We start from the raw sequence: 17767 nt of genomic DNA on the forward strand, positions 1-17767 counted from the left end.
TATGCATATTTTTCTACTTAATTTTTTTTGAAAATTTAAGTGGAGCTCGACGTTGCTAATGTCAAATTCTACTTAAAAATATACATAGAATTCGATTGTGAGAATATCAAATTTTACATAGAACTCGATTTTATTAAAATCGAGTTTCAAAACATGAATATTTTGCTAAATATTTTAGAAGGAGAAGTATTTTACTACTTAATTTTAAAATTAAAAATATTTACCCGCCCATATTACATAACTTGATAAACAATGTGCAAGCTCAAGACAACCGTTTTCCAGGAAATAAAAAATACAAAAGGAAAAGTTCTAGTCAACTTCCAAATGGATGGAGTAGGGGACTTTCATACTTGGGAAATGCATTTGATAAGTCTGGTGACTCTGCAAATTGCGAAGAATCTTATATGTTTGTCTAGCTCTCTGTAATCCAAGCGGTCATCAATTTTGTTAATCAATCTCATAGAGAAAGATTAAGCCATGGTGCGATCACCACCATTTCTAGCTTTAGCTTTTTGTGCTGCAATCATATTCGGCCAGCTGCTGGAAGTAGCCCAATCTCAAAGTCAAAATAAAGCACAACCTCGCACAGATCCTGCTGAAGGTGTGCCTCTCTCTCTCTCTCCCTCTCTCTTTCGGGAAGTTGAATTATAGTGCTGTTCTTTGCTTATATAATTATGATTTTTTTTTTAATAATTTAATAATGGAAGAGAGCAAAATTTGAAAACAATTTTATTGAAAATACTAAGAAATATTTTTTTTAAGAAACACTGTGCAAATATAACATGAATAATAATCCGAAACTTTTTTTTTTTTTTTTTAACTAATAGTTGAGCATATAGTCAAATACTTATTGTTCTTTTCCTTGGAGCTATACTATAGCTCTACACGGATTTGGATAAGGTGCATGCAATATCTCCAAATCTACTCACAACAAATTTCAACTTTATCTACTTTTTGGATTCTTAACACTTAACTTTTACACTTTTTATCCAACGGTTGAATCACCATTAAAATGGTATTACCTCAATCCAGCTCTACACTATTGAGTCACCCTGCAGCCAGTTTCTGTTTATAAATGAAAGGAAAAAAGTTTGGGTTTCATTCTCTCAACCAAACACAGCAAGCAACCAGTAAACAGCTAGTACAACTACCTCTGTACCCAGCATAACACTTTCCTCTGTGGAAGGGTTAGTGTAATTTGGAGTTGCAATTAGAGATTGGGTTTTGCTTCTCTAATCTGATTGTGGATTGTTTTGATGGATACTTGTAATGGTCTGACTAAGTCGGAGCTGGGTCATTGAGGACGTGAAGTGTTTGTCTTTATGCCTCAACCAGCTTTCCTTTTTACTTATAAATAAACCTTGTAAAACCAACGGGCTGCACAAGCTAAGGAAGGTCCTCAGTCCAATGATTAGAGGATTGTCCTCCTTTTCTTCTCCCTATTATACAAAATGTCTATACTATTAAATGACTGAGAAGCACCTACAACCTTTAAAATTTAGGGTTGTTTTCATTTTAACACTTTTACCTGTTTTAAAATTTTTATTTTCAGTTTGATTTCGTCTTTCATATTTGCTCTACTGTCCAATTGTTAAGGACCTGATGGTTGAGTGTGTGTGTCCATTAAGTCACGTCACACATCTAACACGTATTACTAAACTAATAAATGGATAGAAGTGTCAATATAAAAACAGAATTAAACATTATGGACCAAATAAAATTTTTGAAGTAAAAGACCCAAATGAAAACAATCTTAAATTTTAAGAGTTCCAAAAGTGTATTTTTGTTTCATTAGTAAACATCTATGCTTTTAAACACAACCAAAAAAAAGAAAGAAAGAAAGAAAGAAAGAAAGAAAAAGTATGTTAATTGTGAATTTGGTTGCAGTGAGAGCTTTGAATTCAGTATTTCAAAAATGGGGGATCTCAGCACAACCAGACCAGTGGAACATAAGTGGGGAGCCATGCAGCGGAGCAGCCATCGACTCGACCAACTTCGATGACCCAAACCGGAACCCCTTTATAAAATGTGACTGTTCGTTTAATAATAGCTCTACTTGCCACATCACCCAATTGTACGTTTCTCTTTTATATTCTCATGCCATTTTTTCATAGAATACAATTTTTATACATTAAAAAAAGGGTTAAACACACACTAGTGAAAAGACTACTTTTTTATATATATATATATATATATAAAATTTTTACTTGCTAAACTCACACTGAAAATTGAAAGACAAAGAATACAACTATGATGGACGTGTGTGCTTTAAACTTTAGTATAAGGTAATAAATCCCATAACAACTAATTTCTCAATCAAAATATTTAATCCATTACAAAATTTTTTATTCTTAATAATAAAGATTACTTTTTTTTTTGTTTATTTATTGTAATTTTCATTCAGTGTTCTAAATGTGTCCTTATTGAATTGTTCCATGAAATTTTGGTCCTAGAAACTAGAATCATGAAGGAGAGGTCATGGAGCTATCATAAATTAACCTGGTCATAATATCCTCCTAAAAGAAATCTCATGTCCTTACTCACATATATGGTTACTAAACATAAAAAAAAGATTGAATTTGTCAATGGTTCACAAGGCTTTATAAAAAAGGGGACTGTACTTGAACTGTATGTCCCAGGTTGAAAAAGAATTTCACTAGGCTTTATGATCATTAATTGGCAACTCACCATTAATGGTCCGATTGGATTGAGGGGGAGGAGGGAGCGTAGAGTAGAGTTGGCCCAAAATTAGCCTATTTTCAGCCAATTCTACTCTATTCCTCTCCGCTCCCCCTCCCTCTCCTCTCAATTCAAATGGGCCCTAAATGTAAACTTGTCACTTGTAGAGAACTTGTATGACATTAATTACTAATATTCTTGAGTAGTCATTCAATCTGCCACCTTTACAAAGCTTAAAATTTTAGCAATCCACAAATTAAATTCACAAACAAACTAAGGCAAAATCATTTCATATCATAACCCTTTTTGTTTGTTTGTTTGTTTTAAAATTAAAAAATCCTTAAACAGTTTGGCAAAATTTGGTAAGTGACTAGAATATGGTATATGTAATATTACAGAACCTATACTGCAAAATATTTTGAGCATCTTCAGTGGATGAATCTTTCTTTTCATGGTTGAATGGTTGATGGCCTTGGTTTTTTTTGTTTTTTATTCAGGAAGGTTTCTGACTTGGATGTTGTTGGTGTAATTCCAGAAGAACTATGGAGTTTGACTTTCCTCTTCAATCTGTATGATTTCTTCTTTATATGTTTATTTACTTGTGTTTTGCATCAATATAGATTACCTTTTTTTTCATGTAAGCTAGGATTGAACTTAAACTTTGAAACTGTAGTTCATTAGTCGACCAATTGAAATTCATACTAGATGTTATATGCTAGTTTTCCAGGATGGCTCATTTTCTTATAGTCTGCTAAATGTGCTAAGTTTTCAACATTTCTTACAGGAATTTGTCCCAAAATTACTTGACAGGTAGCCTGTCTGTGTCGATTGGCAATCTAACTAGCATGCAATACCTGTAAGCCCATCCATATTTTGCTTTGAAATTCATAAAACTTGGAACTTGGTGTACATCTTATTTTAGTTAATCTTACCCTTTTTTTTTGCTCTGATGTTTAATAAATTAGGACTTTAGCCTTTAATGCATTATCAGGTATGCTTCCAAAGGAACTTGGAAATCTTATGAATTTAATATCATTGTAAGTTACCCTCATTCAAAATTTGTAAGTCATCTATATGGCATTTTGGTGGCCTTGTTTTTCCCAGATACTGTGGCCTTCCACTACTACCATTTCTTTGTAGTAATATTTTGGATTAAGTGTTTCACAAAAAGAGGAATTTAATACTCATCCAGATGCAAGTCTATTCTTTGTTCTCTACATTTCTTATAACTTAAAAAAAAAAAAAAAAAAATTATCCTGGAACTCTGCATTTCATATTCTTGCTGCAAAATAGAATCAAATCATTGTTTTACATTTTATTTATTGTTTTATGTGTTAATTTTGTAGGTCTCTTTCAACAAACAAATTCTCTGGTTCTCTGCCATCTGAGCTTGGGAATTTAGTGAAATTAGAAGAGTTGTAAGTTTGACAACAATCTAACCTTCCTTTTTCATTGTATTTGTAGCTAGTTTTTGCTATTCATAGGATTGTAACACCACATCTTGAACTATCATAGTATCACTGTAATTCTGTTGGACTACACCCTTTGATTGTCATCAGCAGGGTGGTTACTGTTAGCTTTATCGTTTGGCCGTCAGACTAGGCTAATCAAGTCTTTAATACCATCTTACATGGCATAAAAAGAAGTGTTAGTGAATGGTTAGACCCTTAAATACCTGGAATCCACAAACTAGGGATGTGGAATCCATTTAAAAAAAGAAAAAAAAAAGAATAGACTGATATTTTATTGATAACTTACTTTTCTAATTTACATTTTGCATTTGGGGACTGATTTAAAGGCCCTATAGAATTTAATTGTTAAGATAAAATATTCTCAAAAAAGATTCTAGCTAGTATTCTAATTTTCTTTTTAACTTTTGGTTTTTAAATTCTTTAACTACTTTAGTTGAGTTGTGAAAATATGAGATATTAGGATTGAAAGAGATAAAAAGAAATGAGAAAATTGGAGAGAGAAATTTGAGAAAAAGGTTTAGGCAACACTAAAAAGCCCTTCACCTGCTAATACAAAAAGTAACTCTTAACACTCCCACTCAAGTTAGAGCATATAGATCAAACATGCCTAGCTAGAAAGACAATCGTTGAAAAGTGGCATGAGGTAATGTTTTTGTGAGGATATAACCAAATAGATAATCAAAAGGAACAAATGAAGAGAGACAAATTGTTTCTTCACCAATAAATGTTGAATGAAGTGATAATCAATCTCAATATGTTTGGTATGCTCATAGAACACCAAATTGTTAGCAATAAAGATAGTAGCTTGATTGTCACAATACATATGAATAGGAGTAGAAACATTGATATCTCCTATGTGTATCTGCTATGCATATGCATAGGAGACATTGAACCCATAACATCTCAGAAGTAGTATCAGCCATAGCTTGATATCAACTTTAGCACTAGAAATGGAAATAACACTTAGATTCTTACTGTGCCAAGTAACAAGATTACCGCCAACAATGGTACAATAGCTATAGGTGGATTGTCTATCAAAATGACTACTAGCTTAGTTAGCATCACTAAATACTGTCACAGATAGAGAAGTAAGGGCTTGTGCTACAATCCTCATCCTAGAGCACTCTTTAGATAACTCAAGGGCTTGTGCTTCATAGTGAGATTGATGAGGAGCATGCATATACTGTCTAAGCACATCAATTGTATAAGTAATATCAAGATGAGTAATGGTGACGTAATTCAACTTCCCAACACATTGTTGGTATCATGACATTAGGATAGATATCACCTTGTTCACCATCAAGTTTAACAGTAGAGTCCATAGGATTATCAATAGGTTAATCACCTAAGAGACCAGTCTCAAGCAGAAGATCAAATATAAATTTTCTCTGAGACAAAATAATGCCTTGAAAATAATGAGCAATTTCAATCTTGAGAAAATGAGGGAGAGCAACAATGACCTTGGTATGAAACTGTTTGCCCAAATAACTTTTTTAAATCAGAAATACCTATGGAGTCACTGCTGATGATATTAATATCATCCACATACACAATCAAGAAAATAATTCTAGTGGTGGAGTGACGGACTAGCAAAACGATCAGAAGTAGGGTGTCAGAATCCATACCCTACTACAACTGCACTAAGCTGATCATTCCATGCATGAGAAGATTGCTTTAGGCCATACTAGGCCTTTAGCAAGTGACATACAAGGTGATCACTACTAGCAACAATATATCCAGGGGATGATTTATATACACTTCTTCAAAAAGTTCTCCTTGAAGGAAGGCATTCTTTATATCAAGTTGATATAAAGGCCAGGAAAAACTAATTTCAACAGATAGTAGGATTTGAACAAAATTGAGACATGCCACAGATGAGGAGGTTTCCAGATTATCAACACCATATGTTTGTGTCCACTCTTTTGCTACCAATCGTGCCATAAGGTGCTCAACATAACCATCATGGAGGTACTTAACGGCAAGGTTTTCCTGATTCAAAAAAAGAGTGGGGTAGGTATTTATCAGTGATGGAGTTAGGGGTGAAAAGGAGTTGGGGATTTGTGATTATACTGGGAGGCTAAGATTATGGGGCTGGGTGAATCAGGTTATTTTTGGTGTGGTGGAAGCACTGGTGCCTCTGCAAGTTGAGTGTCCACCAGCTAACCATGACAATCTTAATCAGGCATGGCGGCAAAACCTAGGCCAACATTAGGATACATGTTCATATAAGGATACCTTAATATTTAGAAATGTTAGAGTGGAGATCACGCAAACTGAAAAGGAAATATCTGTCAAGTGTGGGATATGGGGATAAACGTACAAGGAAATATTTGTCAAGAGCAAGATATGGGGGTCAATGAATTTTTTGAAATTTAACTTAAGCTCATTTTGGCTTGTGGGCCTAGTGGTGAACAGGAAGTGAAATAGACCGGAGCTATGGATGACAGCCCACAAGACGAGAGGCCTCCTACTTGAAGGGAAAACCCCAAGCCACGGGCTTGGATCAATTAACGGCCGATATTCAATATGAACATGCATTAAAACATGAACATGCATTCTAACATATGGTGTTGTGGTGTTGTGATGAGGTAAGTGAAAACATGACTAGCATGATCATTCACATGCACATGACATATAGGATGTGATACATGATGGGATGGAATGAGATGTGTGATGATATGAAATAAAATGAATGATGACATGGAATGTGATACATGATGTGATGAGATGAGATATATGATCAAATTAAATGGAAATGAATGCATGATGTATGATAGTGTGTGTGTGGATGCTTGTACATGATAGGCCATTAAGGGATTCCTTGATAGAAGAGGAGGCAACAAGATCAGTTATGTGTAAAATTAGAGAAAAATACCCTTCTAAAAGAAATAAGTTGGAGGCAAAATTGAGAGCTCTTTTGTTGAAAGAAGGGGGGCAATAAAAATGCAAGTACTTTTGACGGGTGAGCAGACAACTCTAGACCTGAAATTGCATTTTCTGAGAACTTTGTTTGATTGGTTGTCGGCGGTAGGATGTCTTTCTTGCTCCAACTTTTTAAGTTTCTTGATCACTATACTTTTAAAGCTTAATTGTGATGTACATCTAGTATAAATCTTGCGTACTTAGTGTTTCCTTTTTCTATTTAAAGTTATTACTTACAAAAAAGCAATGCTAATATATCACTATCTTTTTTCTAAAAAATAATCCTAATATATAAACTAAAAAATAATAATTCTAAGATATTACAACGAGCTAAGGTTAGGATATCAAATATCAGTGTTTTTTTGACAGTATCGAATATTAGTTAATTATGTAAATTGTTTACCTTGACAGTAACTTTGATAGTTCTGGAATTAGTGGCGAGCTCCCTTCAACATTTGCTAAATTACAGAACCTCCAGATAGTGTAAGAACTAGATGCCTACTACTTTTTTCAATTGAAAACTTTCCAAAAAAATTCCATAAAGATAAATATAAAAACATGAATTGTGATGGCATAGTCTGTGGAAATAATTCTTTTGGTCTCAGGTGGGCATCAGACACTAATCTTACAGGCAGGATACCGGACTTCATAGGGACTTGGTCAAATCTTGTGAGCTTGTAAGATGATATTCCTAGCCTTAATCTCTTTAGTTTCTTCTAAATCATGTTTGATGAAGCTTAGTTTCGTTACTGTACATTTATGATTTAGAAAATTTTAGTATTTAGTACTAATTTGAAATAAAAGAAACAAGAACAAGATAACAGAAGGACCAAAGGGGAAAAGAAATTAATGTGTTTTAAAATCGACATCCACAATTCTTAAAGCTAAACAACTACATCTCACATTCACTTGATTTGATAATATATCACAATGGAACCTCTTTATAAAATGGAACTTACACAAAGTGAACCATAATTCAATTACATATTTTGAATTTATGGGATTTGATTAACTCAGCTCTGCCAGCACATGCTAACTAACAAATTGTTAGCATTTTGGTGTTAAATTGCAAAAAAAATCTCAGCAACAGTTTACTTGCATATTCTACAGAAAAATAAATGCGTTTGTGCACAATTTATGATCAACTACTCTAATACAATTTTGTAGAGCGCTTGAAGGAAACTCTTTCCAAGGTCCAATTCCCTCAACTTTTTCCAGTTTGACTTCCCTGGTAGACTTGTGAGTAATTTTATGAGATTATTTAGTGCACTCAGTATAATATGCATTCCTCTCATATAAGGGTAACTTTATTTATGAGTTGAGTATATACAACCCACACTTATATGAGATGGAGGTGTAGTGTACTGGTATATGGAATTAATTTATTGTACATCTCTTAGTCATTTTTGTTTGTATTATGCAGATTCCTTAAGCTAACAATCTAAATATCTAATGTGTGATGTCATTGTAGGAGAATCAGTGGATTGTCTAATGGAAGCTCTTCGTTGGCATTTATTAAGGATATGAAGTCTCTAAGTTTCTTGTACTACAACAGTAGAGCAGCTATATTTCTTTGTTTCTCTTCCAGATAATGGTATAACAAATTGTGGTACATGTTTTGCAGAAGGCTGAGGAATAATGACATTTCTGATTCAATTCCATCAAATATAGGAGAATACCAACAACTTTCATTTCTGTAAGTAATACCCATTGATTGTGACTCTATAGATAAATGTGGAGCTGGAAATTTATCAAGTTGAATTTGAATCAAATCCAGAGCAATGGAATTGGGGACCTCTCTGTTATTTATGAGTTTGGACAACCCCAACCTGGTGAAAGAAATTCATGAGGTTCCTCCACTAAAATCTAATTGTTGATCACATAAAGTGATAAAATCATTAGGTTATTCCCTGATGCTTGCAAAAAGAACTCATTATTTATAATTGAATGAGGGATCCAAATTATTTCTGTTTTCTTTGATCTCTTTTTTCAATTTTTCTTATAGCGATGATACATCTCTTTTAAATATTGCCTACTCTTGTTGCATAAGTATCGTAGTTGTTCATTACTTCTTGTAGATAACAAGTTTTTTTATATATCTAGAACCATGTGATGATAACTTTTTGTGGAAATTACGGGTTCCTCATATGTGATTTGGTGCTATTTCACTTTGGCTGAAATGCATAAACACCTCTTGGGGTTTGGATCAATTGCAAATTGACCCCCTGGGATTTCAAATTTTCCTTGTAACTCCCTAAAATGCTCATATTTGTGAAATTGACCCCTCGGATTAACTTTTGTTTGATCTCAATGATGGAAAAGAATCAAGCAACCATAAATGATACGTAACAACTGATTTGTACCAAATGAACCACGAATAACAACATATAAGAAATTTGTGATTTATTTATTTATTTTTCAGATTTGGTAAGCATTTTTTTCCCTTTTTTGCTCCAAATGAAAGACAAATAACAATATAATAAAAGAAATTTGCAATTTTTCTCAAATTTGGTAAAGCACATGATTCTCAAATGATGCAACTTGTTGATTCTTTTTGAAAAACAGTATCACATTCAATGAAAAATACTCTCTTTACCCCTCTGTCTCTCTCTCTCTCTGTTTCTCTGGAAGAAAGGTGAATGGAAGATTATTCTTTCATTGAATGAGAATGAATAAGAATTTACATAGTAGCTTTGCTTTTATATGTATATGTACAAGCAACTGAAGCAAGTTTAAAAGAGAAAAAACAAAAAAAAAATAATTTCTAAAACTAATTGATCCGTGAATTAAGGAGTTAGTGGCTACAAATGCGGAAGTAGTTAATGCTCAATCACATGTCTGCATCTGGCTGCTCCTTATCAACTAATCTCTGCTGCATCTTCTCTTTACTAACCTCTTCCAGGTTCACATGCCTCAACACTCTCAGCACTTTTCTTCTTGTTTTTCTTCTTAATACTTTTCTATAGCTAAGAGCAAACAAAAATTAGTCTTAGGTGTCAATTTCATGAATGTGAAAATTTCAAGCAGTTATAAGCAAGAATTAAAAGCCCAAAGAGTCAATTTGCATTTGACCCAAACCTTCAGGAATGTTTATATATTTTGACCTTTTACTTTGAATATTTATGATTTAAAAATGTAACACGTTTTTGAATATCTCTCATGCAAGGTATAGTTTCCCCATTACTTTTTTATCAATCCATCTAACAATTTATTTTGTGGTTTTAGGGATTTGAGTTTCAACAATATTGTAGGACAAATTCCAGACTCTCTTTTCAATTTGAGTTTGCTCCATTACTTGTAAGTTGTAATATACCTCATTTGCTTAATTGCAAATTCTTCAGCACAACATACTCAATACATCAAAGAATGTACCATTGCCTTTCATTTTCAGGTTTCTTGGAAATAATGAGTTAAGTGGCACTTTGCCTACACAAAAAATCCCCTCTCTTCACACTGTGTAAGTACATGATACATTATTTGCATTTAACAACATTATGGTGCACTTAATGAAGTTGTGTAAAAATTAGCATCTTTTTCCTCTCGTTTTACCCCCTTCTTTGGATAAATATCAATTGTATTGCTGAAAGGAGATAAACATAAGATGGTTCTCAACCATCTCTCTCCTTTGGAAGAAAAATCCAGAAAGAAAGCAAATATATGGAAATATGGTGTTTGGGTTATTTTTATGCTTATGACACGTGTCACATTTTGATAAGTTAGTGGCTAGGCTTGGATTCTTAGGGTAGTCAAGTACGGTAGTCATGTCAATGGATTACTCGTTGGCCGCTATCTTTGCATTTTCTCCTAGGCAAAAAATATAATATAATATGAAGAAACAAAAGAATAAAATAATTGTATTATTACTTGCTTATTCCATTGTGTACAATTCTGATTAAATAGAGAAACCCTAAAACTTATAATAGGAATACAATAATAGAAATAGGGAATCAAATAATCTCTAATTACTCAGTTTCCTTCTCTGAATATTTCCTTCACCTTCACGCTCAAGATTATACCATATATAGCTTTCCACACATACCATACATAGAATCTGTCAACACTCACCCTTAAACTGAGGCATAGATATCTCTCATGCCTAGCTTGTCTAGAATTCTATGGAAGTGATTAGTTGCTGTCCCCTTTGTCATGATGTTTGCGAGTTGATCTCCAGGTTTTACATATGGAGTACAAATGATGCCTTTGCGCAGTTTCTCCTTGACAAAGTTTCTATCAATTTCAATATGTTTTGTTTGATCTTGTACAACTGGATTATGAGCAATATTGCTGCTTTATTGTCACAAAACAGCTTGATGGGATCCTTACTGTCATATCCAAGCTCCCTCAATAATATCTTCATCCATAATATCTCACATAGCCCATGGGCCATTGCTCTAAACTTAGCCTTTGCACTGGATCTTGCAACCACTGATTGTTTCTTATTCCATCAAGTAACCAAGTTACCTCCAACACATAGACAATATCCAGAAGTGGAGCATCGGTCTATGATTGAACCTGCCCAATCAGCATATGTATAGGCTTCTATCTTCAAATGATCATGTCGAGCAAATAGTACTCCTTTACCCGATGAGGATTTCAAGTAACGGAGAATTCTATGAACAGCTTTCATATGTGTCTCTCGTGGCAAATGCATAAACTGACTTACCACACTTACTGCATGAGCGATATCTGATCTAGTGTGTGATAAGTAGATTAGTCTACCAACTAGTTGCTGGTATTTGCCTTTTTCTTTTCCATTTGCTCTTTGACTCCAGCCAAAGCCTCTCTCTCTCTATGATGAATATGATGAGGAAAAAAAAGTATTTAAACTTATATATTATCAATTATCACTATTACATTTGATAAATTTGAGTATAGATGTTATAAATATATTTTTATTTGATTTATTTGGTTAGTTTTGTCAAGTATTTTAGCATAAGTGATAATTAAAGTAGTCATTAGTTGCATATGTTCTAATTTTATAATAAATATATCATTTAAATATGTATATATACATATATATATATATATATATATTTTTTGTTTTTTATAAGTATATATACATATATATATATATATATTTTTTTTTTATAAATTATACACTATTTGTGTATCTTGTGATACACAATACATAAAAATGAAAAAATGATTTACAATAAGATTCATGTTTTGAAAACTATGATTTAAACTATGATGCATTTACAAATAAATGTGAAGAAATATGTTAGGTTATTATAAGCAAGGCGAAGCAAGTATATTTGGTGATATTAAACGAATATATTCATCTATGTAAGGATGTGTAGCAATATTTAAGATAAATAGAAACATGTCAGAGCGGCAAATAACCCATCTTTCTCTCTTGGTTGAAGCAATTTTGAGGCACATGCAATAAGTCAAGCCCCAAGGATCTACACTAGCAAGTGTGAATGTATCTTAGCCCCTGCCACCTCAGTGATATAAAAAGTGGGAAAATACAACATTGAAGAAATTAAGTGAAATAAAGGAGATGACAAGAGATTGGTGAGAGAGGAAGAGAAAGGGCATTCGGAGAGTGCTGCTAAGTTTGAGTAACGAGAATCAATTTGGAGACACTTTAGACCTGCTGAATTAGAGAATATGGATGTTTGGATCTCTCTGAGTGAAGTTGGCGCTGAGGTTTCTACTACAACTTTGGTGTTTTTGCTATTGCTGTAGGATGCTTTGTTTAAAGCATTCCCAGCAGAATGTCTTTTCTCCTTTTGCTCCCATGCTCTTTTGAAGCTCCAAAACTCAAAGAGATAACTTGTGAATATAGGTCTGAGAGAGTGAATTTTCAGGTGTTGGGAAATGGGCTGCAGGTGATTTCAAGGTAGTTTTGCAGGTGGCAGTTGGCTTGGTCCTTGGGCAGTGAAATTTGCAACCCAACCCATTTGCCAGGTCAATGATTCCGTACTACTACAGATGCCTTTCCACAGCCAAGAGCCAATTTTGGTTTTGGGAGCTTCAAGAAATAACTTTTTTAATTCAAAAGTCTTTTGCTTTTTTTCTTTTTGGTTAATTGAATGCATAAGGCTTCTAAATTGATTAGAAAAGAGAAGAAATTATTTCCTTTTAGAAATTTCATGGACCAAATCCAATATTTTAAAACTTGAAGGACCAAAATCAAACTTACACCTAGTTTCTAGGACTAAAACTATAATTTACCATTTAAAGAAAATAGTAATTTTGATTGCCTCTAAGTTGCATTTCAATCCCTAACTGGTTCATTTACTTAGTAACGTTATGCATCTATGGATTTCCAAGTGTAGTTAACGACATGGACAAGAATGACATTATGATTTATGGGAAACATGTCAAATTATTTTTTATTTTTTTCTGCAATGTAAATTAGTACTGAACATGCATTGATTACATGGACCATGTAACATCCTTGCTATGTTATGTTTGCAGTGATTTGTCTTACAATTACTTGGTGGGAAGCAGTTTACCTTCTTGGGTCAACCAACCAAATTTACAACTGTATGTTTGTTATTGTTTACTTCATTGTTAGGTTATGGAATTTGAAAGTTTTCTATATACATAGTTTATTTTCCCAATTTCCAATATCCAATATCCTATAACCTACAACTCTTGACTATTTATTTCCCAAGAAATCATACAAATTCTTGAATTTTGAACATGGGTTTCCATTCTCTTTCACTAATGATGAAACTGTATACTTTGCAGTAATTTAGTTGCCAACAACTTCACGCTAGAAAACAGCAGGTAAATCTATCTATGCTATATGTAAATGATTGAATTTGTTGGAATGATATATGTATCTCATACATATCACTCACAGACGCACTGCTGAATAAAAACCAAGATCTGCTTGTAGTTTTGCGCAAAGTGACAATTTTACATGGATCTTCAATGCTAGATAAAAAACACATACCTTTGATACTTCCAAACTGGAAGCCAATAAAAAATCTTGAAGCATTTTGATCTTCACCTCAATGACTTATGGCCAAGGGAGTGAGCTCTTCATTTGTTGAAACTCCTAAAACCGTTTATGCTTGTAGCAAGGGAGACAGAGAAAAATCATATTTCTCTCTATTCCTTGCTTTAGACAACACTGCCTAAAGAACAGGGAAATAATAATTTACATTTATTTTTATTTAATTTTGCAAGTGAGTTGTATTTTTATTGGTCAATGTATTTTACTTTAGGTCCTAGTAGTTAAGTAGGTAATAAATATTTATATTTTATTTGATTCAAGAATATTTTTGTAGTTCAACAATTGAGATTCCCAAGTTATGTAGAATCAGGATTTCTATGTCAATTAGAATTAGAGTTTCCAGCGTCAGTTAGAATAAGTGTTTAGCAATCAATTTTAGCACAATAATGTACTCCTACATAAACGGATTATTTTGATAATGAATAAATTTTTCTCCTGAAATTTTCCTTGTGCAACTCCATCCAACCCGCTACTGTTGACTCCTAGAGATTCCCAAAGCTAAAACTAAATGTTTGTATATTGAACTGTATAAAATTGTACACAAGTATAGGTAATTGTGAAGTACAAATTAAGTACATAAAAGTAGACTATACCACATGAATAGTATAGTTGGCATGAGCCCATTGGGATTATATTCTAATAGGTGAAAGGGAGATTCAAACCCAAAGTCTTCTTATGAAAGAAATTAAAAAGTATAATTGAGGCACAAGATTCTTGATAATATAAGGTATTTTTTGGTAATTAAATTAGTTTAACATATACATTAAATAGAGTTGACCAACAGAGAGGAAGCCAAATTGGCCTAATGCACAACAAATCTTCCCAATTAGGGTTGTAAACAAGCTAAGCTGAGTTGAGTATTAAAAATTCAGGTTTGTTTATGTAATTTTATTTAGAACTTAAGCCAAGCTTGAACTTACCAAAAAAGATTACACGTTCAAGCTTAGTTCATTTTCTTGTGAACAAGCTCGAGGTTGTTCACAAACTACTTGATTAACTTATTCTTTTCCCATATTTAGGAAACTCATGACTAATATTTCTTACCCCTTCACAAATCTATGAATTTTACTATGAATGAATTGTTTATATTATCAATAAACTACAAATACGAATTTGATATTATATGAACCTGGTTACAAGCTTGCACAATCCATTCTTAAGTCTAAATAAGTATATTTTTGAACAAATATACATATAAAATATAATATTGTATATAGTTAAATATAGCCTCCATGTTAACAAGTTTGTTCATGAACACATTATTATATTTGAACTTGGCTTGTTTGCTAAAAAAAACAAATATAAACAAGTTTTTTCTTGAATTGAGCTTGAGCTGGTCATTTACATCCCTATTCCCAATATGTTAGGGTGAGCCAATGTTTAAAATAGTTAAGCATGTCCTTTGTTTTTCTGTTTTATATTTTTAAATTTATTTTATTTGTTTGTTTTCATTTCTCTTTGTTATATTCTTCTATAACAGTGTAATAGTATTATGTGATAGAAAAATCATTGGTAATAAATACAACATAACTAAACAATTGCATGTATTTCTATACACTGTTTCGATTAAATGTATATATCCGGTTCCAATTCTAATCAAGGTCTTAGTCTGTTTTGAATGTTCATTGTATTTAATCTTACTTGTATTGCAAGTATATTAACCCTAAAGTAGTGTATGGTTAGTTTAGAATTTATCCTACTATAAATACCATTCAATGGCTGCTTTGTAATACATAGAACTTAATAGTAATGATTTAGCCATTAAGGGCTTTTTGTTGTTGATGTAGTTCTCTTAAGATCAAACCACATTTATTCTTTGTATTCTCTCTTTGCCTTTTTTTTTTTATTTTTATTTATTTTTATTTTATTTTCTCATGCACTTTATATTGGTTTCAAAGCTATGTTATGTCTTTTCTAACACAGTATCAGAGTTATGTTTTATCTTTTCTAAATACTAGCCCCAAGTGGCCTCCATTAATTATTAGAATTCAACTTTTCTGGTCTCTCTTTCACCATTGCTACCGGACACTCTGTTGGTTCATCTTGATTAATTCCCTGTTGTGGGTAGGATTCTAACAACCTTATACGCATCTTTCTAAGATTTGATACTTTATGATAAGATAGTATTAGCGATTTCAACTACATTCGATGGACACGTGCATCTTTACTCTCTGTCTGGTCTTTGACTTTCATTTCAGTTGTGTCATCAACCATCTTGATCAAATATCATGGACCAGGCAGATCGGCCACCTCCTCTGTCGGCTTTTTTTGTCACACATCTCTATCATCTTTAGGTTGCATTACGACCATGCTTTTGATAAGTGGTCTTTATTGGCATTCTCTTTGGCCATGCGTCTCTATAACAAGCAAAGTATTTTAGACCATGGCTTTGGTTAGTGGTCTCCACAGGCATGGCATGCATTATGCTTAAAATTCAAACCTCTGTCATCACATGCCATCTGACCTTCATTTTAGCTTATCATTTGCACTTCGTTTGGTCAAGCCTGGTACATTTCACGTTCATTTCAATCATGATTTTTGAGGTCTTACTTTTTCTCTAAACTCAAGTTATTTCAAGTTTCCACCATGAGTTTGAGGGAGATTTGTTAAAGATATCAAGGCCTAATCCTTGTCAATGCCCAAGCTTGTTGTCCATGTGCTTCATATCTAATCCTACTCGTATTTCAAGTATTGTAACTCTAGATTAGGGTATAGTTAGTCTAGGGTTTGTTATACTATAAATACCCTTCAATGAGTTCATTGTAATGCATTGAGCTTAAAAGTAAATATGTAATTTCTCTATTTCAATTTCCTTCTCTTTTCCTTCTTTATTTTCTCTTCATATTTTTGCATACACTTTATAATGGTTTCAAAGTTAAGTCACATATTTCATAACATAGTACTAGAATTATGTTTTATCTTTTCTAATATAGTATCTGACTCGTGTCTTATCTTTCTAATAGCCGAAAATTAGAGAAATTCTATAACCATCTCCAACAACTCAAGAGTCATTAGTTATCAAAGTATTCAAATTGAAGAATAAATTTTATGAATTAGAACTGGTCAAGCCATGTTATATCACCTTAGTGAGATTTATGCAGTCAAATATGTCTATCGCTGTATTCTCTAGATATGGGACATTAAAAACAAATATAGATTAATTACATAAAATGTAGGAAATTAAATATTATTTCGTGGAATCATGGCCGACTAAAATACCTAAAAAAAGAAAAAAGAAAAAGGATGAAGATAGAAATATTATACACTCTCTTAATGGAAGTGTGCTTTCCTGTTAAGGATCCATGCGACAATTGTAGTTATTTCTAGTGATTGCAATTTCTATCTTGCGTTAGACAACAAAACTTATTTGGAGATTCTCTTATCATGGGGCAAACATGTGGAAGTATTATTAGCAGAAGGTTTATTTGGATATCACTAAGGAACCATTTCCCATTACAAGAGCGAAATTTTAATCCCTATAAGAATATATGTGTCAATCAAATATACAGGCTTGAATAACTAGTGTGTTTCTCTTCTGTTTTTAGTGCTTTTCCTTCAGGATTAAATTGTCTCCAACGGAGCTTTCCTTGCCATCGAGGCTCTGGTATTTGTAAGTACTATAAATTTGAGTATTTTTGTATGTTTGTAATTATCTTGATTAGGGTATAAGTACATATAACTTTTGTTTTTTAGGGGGGAAACACATGAGAAATTATTCATT

At 32.7% G+C, this 17767-nt stretch overlaps 1 protein-coding gene across 6 annotated transcripts in view; it reads left to right on the forward strand.

The window, feature by feature from the left end:
- Positions 1–256: 256 nt before the first annotated feature.
- Positions 257–17767, forward strand: part of LOC112022486 (probable LRR receptor-like serine/threonine-protein kinase At1g56140) — a 37684-nt gene continuing 20173 nt past the window's right edge. For 3 of the 6 annotated variants that reach the window (XR_010630246.1, XM_065776862.1, XM_065776864.1), the window contains exons 1-16: positions 257–601; positions 1888–2074; positions 3177–3248; positions 3464–3535; positions 3645–3716; positions 4026–4097; positions 7485–7556; positions 7679–7750; positions 8241–8312; positions 8545–8616; positions 8698–8769; positions 10299–10370; positions 10465–10530; positions 13500–13568; positions 13776–13814; positions 17592–17656. Coding sequence is in view for 5 of the 6 variants with exons in the window: in XM_065776862.1 (XP_065632934.1) it covers positions 478–601; positions 1888–2074; positions 3177–3248; positions 3464–3535; positions 3645–3716; positions 4026–4097; positions 7485–7556; positions 7679–7750; positions 8241–8312; positions 8545–8616; positions 8698–8769; positions 10299–10370; positions 10465–10530; positions 13500–13568; positions 13776–13814; positions 17592–17656 (1270 nt within the window). In the remaining variant the exon portion in view is untranslated. Of the gene's footprint in view, positions 602–1887; positions 2075–3174; positions 3249–3463; positions 3536–3644; positions 3717–4025; positions 4098–7484; positions 7557–7678; positions 7751–8240; positions 8313–8544; positions 8617–8697; positions 8770–10298; positions 10371–10464; positions 10531–13499; positions 13569–13775; positions 13815–17591; positions 17657–17767 lie in introns of those variants that run through there. The other 3 variants (XM_065776863.1, XM_065776865.1, XM_065776866.1) reach the window with 3 other exon arrangements.

The sequence above is a fragment of the Quercus suber genome, unplaced genomic scaffold, assembly GCF_002906115.3.
Source record: "Quercus suber isolate HL8 unplaced genomic scaffold, Cork oak 2.0 scaffold_143, whole genome shotgun sequence".
NCBI classification, from domain to species: Eukaryota; Viridiplantae; Streptophyta; class Magnoliopsida; order Fagales; family Fagaceae; genus Quercus; species Quercus suber.